This window comes from Squalius cephalus (genome assembly GCF_949319135.1).
Source record: "Squalius cephalus genome assembly, chromosome: 23".
In the NCBI taxonomy this organism is placed as follows: domain Eukaryota; kingdom Metazoa; phylum Chordata; class Actinopteri; order Cypriniformes; family Leuciscidae; genus Squalius; species Squalius cephalus.
In genome coordinates, this window is record NC_137144.1 from 23,654,864 (window position 1) to 23,668,862 (window position 13,999).

At 39.1% G+C, this 13,999-nt stretch overlaps 1 protein-coding gene across 1 annotated transcript in view; it reads left to right on the forward strand.

Moving 5' to 3' along the window:
- The first annotated feature begins 8,294 nt into the window (after positions 1-8,294).
- Positions 8,295-13,999, forward strand: part of cspg4 (chondroitin sulfate proteoglycan 4) — a 53,712-nt gene continuing 48,007 nt past the window's right edge. The window contains exon 1 of the mRNA XM_079859366.1: positions 8,295-8,419. Coding sequence (XP_079715492.1) covers positions 8,347-8,419 — 73 coding nt within the window. The 5' untranslated portion in view covers positions 8,295-8,346. The remainder of the gene's footprint in view (positions 8,420-13,999) is intronic.

Genomic DNA, 13,999 nt, shown 5'->3' on the forward strand with positions numbered 1-13,999 from the left:
CTGTCTATCTATATGTCTGACTATCTATCTATCTATCTATCTATCTATCTATCTATCTATCTGTCTGTCTGTCTGTCTGTCTATATGTCTGTCTGACTATCTATCTATCTATCTATCTATCTATCTATCTATCTATCTATCTGTCTGTCTGTGTCTGTCTGTCTGTCTATATGTCTGTCTGTCTGTCTGACTATCTATCTATCTATCTATCTATCTATCTATCTATCTATCTATCGTCAGGGGGTTTGAGGATTGTGCGTGGTCTTGTGGTGCCATCAGCCAGTTAGAGTTGTCACACTGTTTTCTGTGGTTTCAGAATAATAAGCCACATGATATTTACAGCTCATGTGATTGGCTCAAAAAGAGTGCTTATGAGGACTGCTAACGTAACGGATGAATGCTAACAGACCGCTTGTTGCACAAACGTAGCCTCTAACTTAAGACTGTGTCTTAAGAACTAGTCTGACCAACAAGCTGTTAATTATGACTAATTTTGAAGAAGAAAAAAATAGATGAATTACTTACAAAACTAGTCTTAGCAGTTAATGCAACCGGCCACAGGTGAATAGACCTCAGTGTGTGCTGATCAGTGATGCTAAATGAGGAGATTTCAGCTGAACAGACTCCATTTAATGATAACCTTGTCTGCTTTCCACTCCCTGACTGTAGTTCACATTGCATGCCAGCTGGATATCGACTTACAGGTTGCCAGGCTGTCCTTTAAAACAGAAAACACATCCCAGTGTGTTTTTTTAACCAGTCTGAGTGTGTTTTAAAGCGAGAGGGAGTGAGGTTTATGTCTCAGAGGGTTTCCTGTTCTCCTTCCTGCTGGGGTTCATTTTACTCCTGGAGATTTTTGATGAGTTCTTTTGGAAAACATCCCTAAAACACTGCTTTCCCTCTCCCTCTCCCTCTCTCTCTCTCCATCTTTTTCTGCTCTCAGCATGAGAGAACAGGAGAATTTACTCCGACCCAGGAGGAGCTCGGTGATGGGGGAAAGAGAAATCATCATGAATACAGATACAGAGAGAGGGAGAGAGAATTGAAAGGTCTCCTGTTCGTCTGAATGTGTTTTTTGTTTGTGTCTAGAGGGGCATCTTGCTGTAATTATTGACTTTTCTTTGTCTAGCTCTTTTTCATCCTCTTAGACTGGAAGCCTGTCATCTGTTCCCCAGCGACTCTCACTCAGGTTAAAATGCCGAAATCGCAGAGTGGCAGTGGATTGTTGTTGTGAACACAAACATGCAAGTGTGTGTGTGCAATTTTGTAGAGGTCCGTTTTAAAGGGTCATACTTTGGAAAAAAATATTGCACATTGTAATTTGCATGCCTATGCATTAGTTGTGCAATGGTTCGTCACAGGCAGGCGATTCACACTCCAATCCAGAAGGGGGCGCACACTGTAACGCTGTTTGCTAACCACCATAACAGGAAAAAGAGTAGTAGAAGAAGAGACGATCTACGCTCAAAGACTATAGATATAGGCTGAATCCGTAATCGCCCCCTAAAACCCTCACTATTCCCTACGTTAGTCCACCGTATTGGTTCACTTGAAGGAGTGAATGAAAGCGAGTGAGCGAATTCGGACATTGGCTGTACACTCGTTATTTCGGTGCACTGTGGGATAGAATGAGTGCACTCTATGGGTGCGTTTACACGACAACGATTGCTTAAAACGGAGAAGTTTTTCCTTTGAGTTTTCCACATACAGACGACACCATTGTCAAAACGATCCCCATTCACACAGATTTGCGAAAACGACTAAAAACCCTGTATTCTGCTGCCTGGCCATTAGATGGCGATGAAACACTATAGACTGAACACGTAATACACATGTGCATGAAGTCATCGTCTTCAGAGGTTCGCGTTTTTTGTTGTTTACACGGACACCGTTTTCAAAAAGCAGTTTTCAGGCCACCAAAACGCTGTTGTCGTGTAAACGAATGGCCAAAACGCATAAAAAGGTTTACATTTTTACTTTTAGTTGAAAATGGTGTCATGTAAACAGCCCCTAAAACTTCCACTATGTTTCAGACACCACCACAAATGGCTGTCCCCTCAAATAGTGCTTTATTTGAGGGTATAGGGGGCGATTTCGGATTCAGCCATAGAAATGAATGGGAGAAACTGCAACGTCCCATATGGCGGAATACCTCCCGTCTTCTAAGTAAAAGAGCCAATCGCTGATGGGTGAAATCATTGTATCACTGCAGCTGCCGTTAGAAGCACCGGTTCCCATAGAAACCTGAGACACACGCTTAGAACTGCACATAATAATAAGCTTTTTTAATGCTATTTGAGCATAAGAAACAACATTTATGGGATAGTTCATGTCAGATTTGATATATGCTATTTAATTGTGAGTTCGGCAAGCAGATTTTGAGATTTCAGGATTCCCCCATTCAAATAGATAGGACTTGGATGCCCGAAATAGCTTTCCAGAAGCGTTGCAAATATGGCCGCCGAGTGAACAGACTTTCCTTGGAAGGAACATTGCTATGCACCAACCCAAAACAAGAATGGCGAATCTCCAAGAATTGGCGAGCTCAGATGGCACACAAGAGCTTGCTAGTAGCCTATACGCTGAGTTTCGATTCATTTTTGTGACGCACTCCACAAACTTAACGGAAAGGAAACTGGGACGACAAAAAGTTTGTTTTCTTTATTTTACACAAGCGCAATATTTCGTTTTTATTGTGTGTGTACACAAAAAAAGACTCTTTACAGTTTTGAATGATGTCTATGATGGAGTATTTTAAGTTGTTTCTGCTGTTATAATGAGACTAAATCATTTGGCATCATGTCGATTTGTGGCGTGTCCAGTGATGAAATATGCGTGTCCTGGAAATGGAGCCACTCATCGTGCATATTGTTGAAGTGTAATACTGAACTTTGTGCATCCGCCATTGTCACAGCATGTTAATGAACTCTCATGTGCAAAGAAAACGAATCTAAAATATGACTTTTTTGGTGAATGAAATCTTGCTCTAGAAGATTGTCCTTTAACATTTGCCTTTGATGTTTGTGGTTAAATGCTTTCCAGTCTGCTGAAGAATGTGTGTAAAGTCTGTCTCTGTTTGGAAAGAACATCAGTGATATCTGAATCCAGTAATGAGAAACCATCAGCACATTTGCTGATCGCTATGGCATAGAGCCACTCACATGCAGAACGTTGACCCAAAGATAGAGAGATCAGGAACATGTAATGCCACTTTGGGGCTGGACAGACTGTGCAAAGTGCAGGAACCATCTCTGCTTGTTCTGAACTCAAATTCTCCTGTAATTTGGCCCAAAACTGTGGTGCCGTAGGGATGGAAAGAGCACGAAACGCTCATTTATTCCAACAGATGCAAACAGTATCTCATACTGAAATTGGTATTCGTTTACAGGAGGAAGAAGATATATGATAGTCATGAAATCATAATTCCAGGCATGAAGACATACAGTAAAGCAACAAATCCCCTCTGTGAAATATGTCCAGCAGAGGGCGGTATTCTCAAAAATACCCCTGCTGCCAATTCTCTTGACTAAACACTTACGCCTAAAGTACATTCAAACTTTAGTTTTTTACTTCTGGTGATTGTTTTGAGGCTTCAAGAAAAAAGTTGTGTTCATTTGCGAAGATTATCACGATGAAAAAAACTTTTGTTGGTCTTTTTCTGCAATACTTCAAAAGCCAGAGGAAAAATCCTATATGGTGTTTGTTGAGGGAACCAAGGGGATGCAAACTTCTGGATTGGCCTTCAAACGTACTGTACAGCATCCCTGCAGCACTCTATTTTGATCTTTGGAAACACTAAGGTAGCATGATGATTTGAACAGGGTCTAAAGGGTATAGGATTCTGAGGTCGGATTGAATCTTGCACAACATTTAGTGGGTTTTCTTGTAAAAAGTCTTGTTTTGTTTTTGTAGAGCTTAACTGAGTACCTGTGGGTTGAATGAAGGGAAAGAGGGGATATTTTGCTTCAGAATAATGTGTGCGCTCTGGCTCATATTTTAGAGCATAATGCAAATAAAAATTTATGAACACAATTGTTAAAGCACTATGGCAAAACGCTCCAATTTATTGGCTCGTTTAAGCTGCTGAACTGTAAGTGATGTTAGCCCTGTTGCCAGAGCCCTGCCATCTCCATTCCTGCAACTACATCTCCAAATCCTGTCAACTAATGCACAAAATGATTGACAGGCCGTCTCCAAGTCTTCTGATTGGTTAACATTCATGGCTGCTGTCAAAGAGACGTGTGATTTCCCAGAACACCTATTTCAGTCATACAGTGGCCCCAAAAAGTACTTGGACACTTAAGTCACACTTAAAATTGCCATTCCATTAGATGATTAAATATGAAACCCTCTGCACTCAAATGTTGCAGGAGCTTTTCTCCTTATCATTTTTACTCTGTAGGCAATCTGTTTAATAAATACTTTGTTTACTGGTTGAAACTCTCTTCACACCCAATTCCTGTTGCCCATACAGTAATACAGTTAACATTTAAATTGTTTCCATATTAGGCCGATGTAAACTATTTTCATTGCATTTATCAATGGGACATGGAAACATAGGTAGGAAACCTACTTCAAAAATCAATGATCTTAAAAAAACAATATAATACACCAAACTCCATGTCAGCATAGTCTGCTGTATGGCGTATAAGTGTCTTACATTAGAGGTGAAGCTTTGCAGCAGCACTAACTATAATTATATGTAACATATTTCTGCTGCTACAAATGTCAGCGTGTGGTGGTTCGCATGTCGACAAAAGCTTGTTAAAGTGGGATGATTTGACAGTGCCGTACCGACTCATATTCTACCTGACAGAATTAAAGGACAAGTTCGGTATTTTACACTTAAAGCCCTGTTTACAGATCGTTTCTGATGAAATAGAACTGTTAAGATTAAAATTTGGACAAATGCTGCTGTCCCGAGAATTTTAGGTTTCTTTCGCGTTCCCCAAAACCTCCAGAATGGGTGTATAGGTGCACTCGAACACTCCTTCCTAATACGCATTAAACTTTCGTTTACAAAGACGTGAAACTCACCAAGTGGTCAGGGTGTTCACTGATATGTTCACACAAAATTCTCTGCAAAATATGCTTTCCAACAGGTGTTTTACCATTCGTTGTAAAACTGTGGACCTATTTTTCCAAACGCCTCACACCCGTAGATTCTTCCGTTGAGAGCTTAAATAATAGACACTCCAGCCCAGTTGGTGGCGATAATGCACCTTTGCAAGCAAACCACTGGCATTTCAGTTTGCGATCCGCCGTAAAAAAAAAAACACAAGAAGAAGAAGAAGAAGAAAACAACCCCATTTCAGTAATACCGTACCTCACATCACATCCAATACAAGTCAATGGAGGAGACAAAAACTACGATAAAACCTGTTGGAAAGCATCTTTTGCAGCGATTTTTGTGTGAGCATATCAGTGAACACCCCTGACCACTCGGTGAGTTTCACGTCTTTGTAAACGAAAGTTTAATGCGTATTAGGAAGGATTGTTCCAGTGCACCTATACACCCATTCTGGAGGTTTTGGGGAACGCGAAAGAAACCTAAAATTCTCGGGACAGCAGCATGTGTCCAAATTTTAATCTTAACCGTTCTATTTCATCAGAAACGATCTGTAAACAGGGCTTTAAGTGTAAAATACCGAACTTGTCCTTTAAGGCCGTTCTGAAGACGAAGCGGTTTGACCAATCAGATGAAAGGGTTTCAGCGCCGCCCACATGTGCGAATGAAATATCAAAGCCATAAACCGATTTGTAAAAAACAAACTAAAAATGAGAAATCAGGCCAAAATCGTATTTTCTGTTTGTTAAACTAAACGAAAAATCAAGCCGTCTTTTCATTTCTCGTTATTTTAATCCAAATAGGAAATTAAATGATCAAAATGTACACGGACCAATGACCCACATGTAGCCTATTATTTTATATTGAATAAAACAACCCCTTAATTTTGTGAAATGTTTTGCTTTTAAAAAATGTATGCTGTATTTCTTTAAAATAAATACTACTTGGTTTAATATTTTATTATCTAATCTAATGCAGTGAAATTCAGACATTTTAAGTAAGTCTTAAGCATCCAAATATTCTGTGGGGCCGCTATGTATCAGGTATAGGTTTGATTTCTGCGTGCGGGATTAAAAATAGCTTACAGCAGCTTTAAGCTCTCCTGTCATTTGATACCAACGACTCCCGTGAATATAGCAGAAACCGAATGTGTCGGCGAGCGGCTGACTAATATAAACATGAGTGTGTGGGATTCCAGATGATGTCATGACTAAACAGTCTATCACTTATGCTGCATGACCACACACACACACACACAAACACACACACACTCACAGAACAACCATAGTTTATTTTTAACTTGTTAATGGCATTGTGACAATGAGTCTTTATGAAGGTCTGGAAACTGTTTTTGTGAGGGTTTAGAAGGGCGAAGAAACACACAGATGTTTTTTTGTGTAACCAGAGACGCACAACCGTAGACGTGACGACAGGGAGGGAATTCTCAAATGGTTTGTGTTTGTTAGCGGTTATGTGTGTGCGTGAGAGTTAATTTTTAGCTCAAGTCCAAGATAAGACTAAAGACTGAACTGCACAGCTGGTAAGCATTATACTTGATAATAATTAGTGGTGTTTGCTAAAATGTGCTGTTTTGTCTATAAACAATTCATTTTCACCTGGCGGACGATAAAGCAAGCAGTAAAAAGACCCATAGACTGACAATGAAGGAGGGACTCATGGCCAAGTGAAGACTTATGCCCGGTACACATTGTATGATTTTGGACTGTCCCAGACGAAAGACGACCAATCGTGGCGATTTCTGTGGTGGTGGCTCCTAAACGGTGGTCCTGCGTCGTACGTCGAGAGAGGTTCAAAGACGGCAATGTCACAGTCTTGTGACCAAAGATAGCCTGCGATCATTTTCTGACAGTGTCATAAATTTAGCATGATCATCTCACAGTGTGTTTGCTGCTACGACCTACATCTACTGACTAGCCAATGAAAAATCAACACGACATGGTGTTAAAACACAAGTTCATTAGATCCATGTCGTTCAGTGTGATTTGTAATGATCTTATAGGATTGCTGAAATCTGTAACAGGCATAAAGCAGCTCTAAAAAGACAATATAGTAAACAGTCATCATTTGAAATCAATTCAGTGTTGATTCATACTGGGTAATACTGGGTAAGTACTGGGTAATATAAGGTAATTACATGGGTTAAGGTTTTAGGGATGGGTTCAGGGTTAGTACCTAGTTATTACCCAGTTAGTGTCATTACTACAATAAGTACATTGTATGTACATGCGAAACAGGACTGTAAAACAATTAAGTTTTAGTTACCTAATTACTGTTCATACTAACAACTGCTAAGTAGTCTTCTCCTGATGAAAAAAAAATGCTTTTATGGAACAAAAATTTCTTTAAACTTATTCAAAACCATTTTAATGAGATTCTTATGGTTCTTTCCTAAAAAAAAAAAAAAACATTTTCATCACTGTATAGAGTTCTTGAATTGGTTATAAGGTTCTTTAGAGATTAAACAAGTTCTTCATGACACATTTTAGTTTTTTTTATATTGGTTTCTGGCATCTTTAAAGATTCAGTACATAGATAGATCTCTAAGGAACTAGACACAAAATAAAAGTTGCTACAAACAGAAGTGGCTACCAGGATGTTGAGTGTGTGTCAATGTTACTGTGTTACTATGCTGTGTTTTGGGTGGTTGCTTAATAGTAATTCATAAAAAGAAAAGTGCACTCTTAAAAATAAAAGGGAATGGAAGAGCCATTTTGGGTTCCCAAAAGAACTTTTTAGTGAAAAGATAACCATTTTTTCTTATCCACATATTAATAACGTTTTCCACTATAAAGAACCCTTTGTGATTTTGGAAAGGCTCCATGAATGTTAAAGGTTCTTCATGGAACCATTGATTCAAATAAAGAAGTGTATGAGGTTATAGTCCTTACATATGGCATCTAAGTGATTATTTTATGCATTTTATAATCCAATCTTCAGATCTTTAAAGGTTTGGAGAAACTCTGAGCTCTGTCTGCTTTTTGAATGAAAGCTGAATCATTTAACAGAGCAGAGAGGATGGAAATTGGGGGTGGAGAAGCACAAGAGAGAAGAAAAAGAGGTGTAGTTTTTCCAGAGGGGCGTTGCAGGGTCGGGCAGGGGTGTGTGTGTGGAGGGGCTGGATCTCTTTTTGCATTTGGGGGGGTTCAGGGTATCATTTTCATCTGTGTCCGTCCCGCCCCCTCCATGAGTACACCCTGCACACACTCCAAGTCCCAAAGTGGCCACAGAGACTCTGAGACTCGGACTAAAGTGGCAAGATGAACGCCCTGTGTCCTCTCCTGTCTGTCCTCTTTCTGGCACTGCTATACCTGCTCCAGACTGTCCAAGGAGGTAAGACCTCTCAATTTCACTGTTTTAGGACTAATAAGCCATAATATTGTGTGTTTGCATGTTTGCAAAAGTTTTTTAAAAAGTTGCATTATTTAGTATTCTGCAAGAATGTGGAGCTCAAGCTCAGTGGAAAAGCTTCAAACATCTCAAAGTGTGTGTGTGGAAGGTTCCCGCACAGAAAAACTCATTCATACTTGTGAGGCTGGAGTCTGTTCTGCCGGTGTACAATAAGCTCACAGTTCGCCGACCCCTCCTTCTCTCACTTCCGTCGAGGGCTCTTTTGCGCGCATTGGGCAGTCTGGCACCGGCTCGCGCAGATCAGAGGTCCTGAAATAAAGAGTCACTTTCAGAGGTGTGGATCAGCTGCCCTACGCACAGATGTTCTTGCTTTTCCGCTCTGAGATCTTTAGCGGCGCCTGTGAGACCTGCAGTCTAATTAGCGTGCGAGTTAAAGTGGCACTGAAGTGAGCGTTGTTAAGCTTCGGATCAGAGCGTTTCTCTAGGACCAGCTGCCACAAACTCACATGATGGCAGAGATACCGGCAACACCAGAATTGATCTACAATGAGTGTTTGAGCATGTAATCTCAAGAATGTTTTGGCATCTACATCCTGTATTGTTAGACACCTCATGAAGTCCATATGTGGAGAGAGTGAGAGTAAGAGTGGTTGGGAAATAGTAAAAATGTAAGCTTAACGGTAGATGTAAGTCCTCATGGGGCGTGGCGGGCGTGGCAAGCGTTGGTGGGGCGTATCACAAGCAGATTGTTTATTAACAGTTTATTAAACCTTTAGACAACATATTAATACAAATAAAAAAAAGTTTGCATATGTTTTTTGTTGAGGATCATATCTGATACATCAGGCTTCTGTGGCACGTAGTGATATGGTGAAAATATAGAGCTCATAAGGAGGGAAAAAAACACCTTAAATTGTATTTATATCTATACATATTCTGTTCGATTTGAGTGCAACATTTATTACTATCTCGCACAGCCTTCTGTTAGACAGATTGGAGTCTATTGGAATAATTTGGTACCCCCTTGACTTGGTTTCGATCTTATTTTATGGGTCGTACTCAATTTGAACAGCTGAAGCAGTTTAGATCAAAGCCTGGTGTTCCGCAGGGCTCAGTTTTGGGTCCTCTTATATTTATTATTTATCTTTTTCCCCTTGGTAATATTTTTAGGAAATTTCATAATTGATTCAGTCCTGTGTAAGTATTAGTAAAATTACTAACAATATAAAATGTATTCTCTTTTCTACATTATAAAAATCAGTAAAGATTTCACATCAAAAAGGCACAAGACCTAAAGGTTTTTTTTTTAATGATACTAAAATGCCTTTTTCTTGCTGAACATATTGAAGATTATTTACTGGTTTTTCAGCAAAATTTTAGTGATGTAGATATTTTAGAGGCCTTAGAAATGTGTGTATCAAAAATTAGATTCTGAAGTGTGCATTCGATGGACGTTACTATCCCATGAGGCCACGGGAGAGGATTTGTGAATGGCAGTGAAGTGACATAACTGATGCTGGTAGGTCACGTGACAGTGACAACATGGCGGAATTAGTAAATCTGAATTTCATTCATACTACCATTTTCATACTATATAGAGCGTACTTTTTTAACTGCCTCGAAGTAAATTCAAATTCAAATGTAGTACCTAATCAGTGTGCGATTTCGAACGCTGCGACAGTCTCTATAGACCTTATGCGCCAGAGAAACAAGAGCAGCGTTGAGTTTGAACTTCAGTTTTCGTGGTAGTCTGTATATTTCTATGGCATTGCTGTCGAAGAATAATTAGCTGGTAAAGTGGATTTACTTATTGTAGAGTTATTGTAAGTTATGATGAGCATTGTAATGTTTGAAGCGGAGGTCACACAAATGTCAGTTAGACCGGGAAGATTTTAAAACGAGCGGTTCATTCATAAATCCGTAAGGTCTTACATTCATGCTGTGGAAATACAAGACTACAAATGCAAAAAGGGGCGGGGGCTACAAAAGCTCTATAGCTTTCAACATTGTTTGTTTCAGGTATCCGACATGTGAACATTTTGCTCAACCAATGGCGTGAGTTTTGGGCAGGACTTCCTGTTTGATTGGTATACGGAAACGATCATTATTTTTACATTCCAGCTACTTAAAAACCCGCTAATAGGATTATCGACATAGAAACTAATTTTGGGTGGGGACTTTGTTTATTGGATGGCGGTAAATCTGAATGCAAGCATGCAGTTGATTGTGGGGTTTATGCAGACGAGGTTAATGTTATGAGATATATGCATGAATGAATCATTCACAATAAGATGAATAACATGATTTAGAAAATTGATTGGGTTTAATTATAATTTCATGGCCTCTTTAAAATGAATCATGAGACTGTGACTGTCATGGTGAATCAGGTTTTTAGATATTACTGACTCAGTAAGCAGTGTACCAGCAACATCGTTGGATTTTGAAACCTCCAAGTTGCTGTTTGTCTCCACAGCAACACGTTACACAAACAGGCCTGTGAGCTGGTAAGCATTTAAGGCTATACAAGGAGTGTGTGTGAATGTGTGTTGTGATTGCAGCAGTGCATATGTTTCAGTCCGGGTAGTTGGCAGGGTAATGAATGTTTGTACAGCTCTGCACATTAGATTAATAAACATAATATTTGCATTTGTAAACTGATCAGATTAGTTTGCTGGTCTCAGAGAGAGCCGCCGTTTTCAGCGCGACAAGGGGCTCTCAGAAACAGAAGGCAAACATTTATCTTTGCTGATCTCTCAGCAGTCTGCTGTTTGTGAATGGATAATGGGACGAATGTTTCAAGATTATTTGGATGTGGACCTTGAATCGAAGTAACGTGCCACACAGAAAGACATAAATCTGTATATTCATCTCATGCTACTAGTTTTAGGCAAAGAATCGTTCTCAAAATCGTATAGATTTCATGATACAATACAGATTTGGATTTGATAAGACTGATTCAGTTGTATTTTTTTCAGTTATAATGTTCATTAAGGTTAGGCTACATATGAAATAAACTCTATCTGTGCTAATACTGTAAATTTGATTCAAACCAATAGCCTTTATTAAATTAACTCTCTCATAACAGTGATTACTTTAAGGAACTTAGCACTGGTCATGCTGTATGTGCTTCATTTACTAAAAAGATCTGGTTCTTCAGAGTAATTTGTATATAAGTCAGGCTATACTGTTTGCACAATATGTAATTTTTTAATTCATTAAAAAGAACTGGTTCATAAGTTTGTTTGTGAATTGAACTACACTGGTTGTACAGTACTGTTTGAGTCACTAAAAAGAACTGGTTCATAGAGTCATTTGTTTTGAATCGGACTACACCGGTCGCACTGTATATGCATTTTATTAACTAAAAATAACAGTCATTTGTTTGTAAGTCAGCCTACAGTGGTCATGATGTACAGTATGGGTTTGTTTGCTGAAAAGAACTAGTTCGATTGAGTCATTTGTTTGTGAATCAAACTACACTGGTTGTTTTTGTGCACAACCTGCTAAGTCAACTGAATCAAAAGACATTTCATGCCGTTATTTCGCAGTTTACACTCTTTTTATTGTATCACATGCACGACTCAAGTACAATATTTCTTTCACTGCGGTGCTGAACTTCGGTGCATCAGCTAGATTGCAATTAATCTAAAAATGTATATTTTTACCCAGCCCCACACCTTTCCTGTGTAGGTGGACGGCTCCTGGTCAGAATAGGCTGCAATTCATCCAGACTTTATGCTAATAGTCAAAAGTCTGGCTATGCAAGGCTTAACTCTAGTAGTTGAGGTTGGGTCTATAGTGTTCCCAACTGCAGTCCCCATGGAAACCTGCCGCCCACACAGGAATCAATGCAGAAAGTTTGAAACCATGATGCTTGAGACTTTCCCTCCTCACTGTCCTCCTCAATAAATGATATGTCAGTATGAAACGCCACCACACACACACACACACACACAACCTCGACAATACCAGACCGCGGGGAAGAGATAAACTCCCTACTTCATATTCCTGTCATTTCATATTCATCCAATAGAATCTCATGTGGCACTATGGAGACACAGAAGTATTTGTGGGTATAGTCGTCCCCACAGTGACTCTTGGCCAAATCACTGTCACTATAGATCAGGTTAAATTTATCTTCAAAATCATCACTCAACCATTGGCCCATAAACAGACCTCAACAAACGTGTACGTGAGTGTTCTACTTACCTGAATAAACCCTGAATAAACACTTTTTGGCTTAAATTATTTGAGTCGAGGATCACTATCACTTCTGGTCATACATGCATTTAGGGATTTGAACAATCCCTTAACCCTAAATATTGACCGTTGGCGTGCCAATCAGATGTTTCTTCTCAAATGACTTAGGGGACACAATAAGACAATTGTTCACAGATATAGTGAGAGTACAGAGATCTAAAATTAATGTGGATAGTTTGAGTTTATTTTGAGATCTTTGGCATTTGATTGGACACATTATTATAATTAAGAATTTTTATTTTTATTTTAAGTATTTTAGGGCTGCCAAAGTTAATACATTAACAATTATAATTTAAAAATGTTCAACATTGTTAAATTTCTCAGCAGAGTGTAGTGTTATTGCTAATAGTGGCATTTTTGTTAATTTTTTTTATTTATTGAAGCTGACGAAAATATTTTATAACAATAATAACATAGTATTTCATCAAACTTCATGGCACTGTTGAGATCTCCTCTGAAACTTTCAGATGGCTGGCATCTTTTTTTTTCTCAGGGGAAAAATCCAGAAGCAGCAAAAGTTCTCATTGGTGTCTAGGAGAACAATTGAATTGAATATTAGCAAAACCTTCTTTGTGGGTTTTTCTTTCTTAGACTTAGCACGTTATCCTGAGTTTGAGCATTCTTTACCAATGTTTCCAACTGTAAACTTCACATAGGTTCAAGGAAATGTAAGAGTTTAATTGATTGATTGATTGTGCACTAATTGAGCTGCTTATAAAGAACATCTGGAAAGTTTTACAGTAGTGAAAGTTTTAACTGTGTTTAATATTGGCCGATTACATTGAGTTGGGGTGGCGGAGTCCCTCAGGGGAAGTTTTGCATGAGTCATCTTCATGAGACAGCACAAGGAACACCACAACATCACACAGTTTCCTCAGAGACAAACGCTTTCCAGTCTGCTGATCATGAAACTAGGCCAGCAGCCACCATCTTGGCTTGACAAGATCATTTACAGTGCGCTATCACTCGCACTAGAGAGGGGCGCCGCTGACCAACCGCTGGGATTGAAGCCCATGCAAGAACAGATGGATGAAAAGACATCTGTAGTTCACAAAACCCATGAAATATACAGTATTTTACAGTAGTCGTCTACACAGGACAGCGTTTATGGCATATGGTGTAAGAGATAAATAAATTCATGTTTCTCATTCTTAGAAATCCCATGATGGCACTAAAAATAAAGGTTCTAAAAATGGGTTTGCGTCCTGATACAACAGGAAAACCTTTTAAAGTTCTGTGGTTCTTTAAAAAAACATCTACCGGTGATGGAAATAACCAGGAGAACTTGGTGTTTTCTTTGTG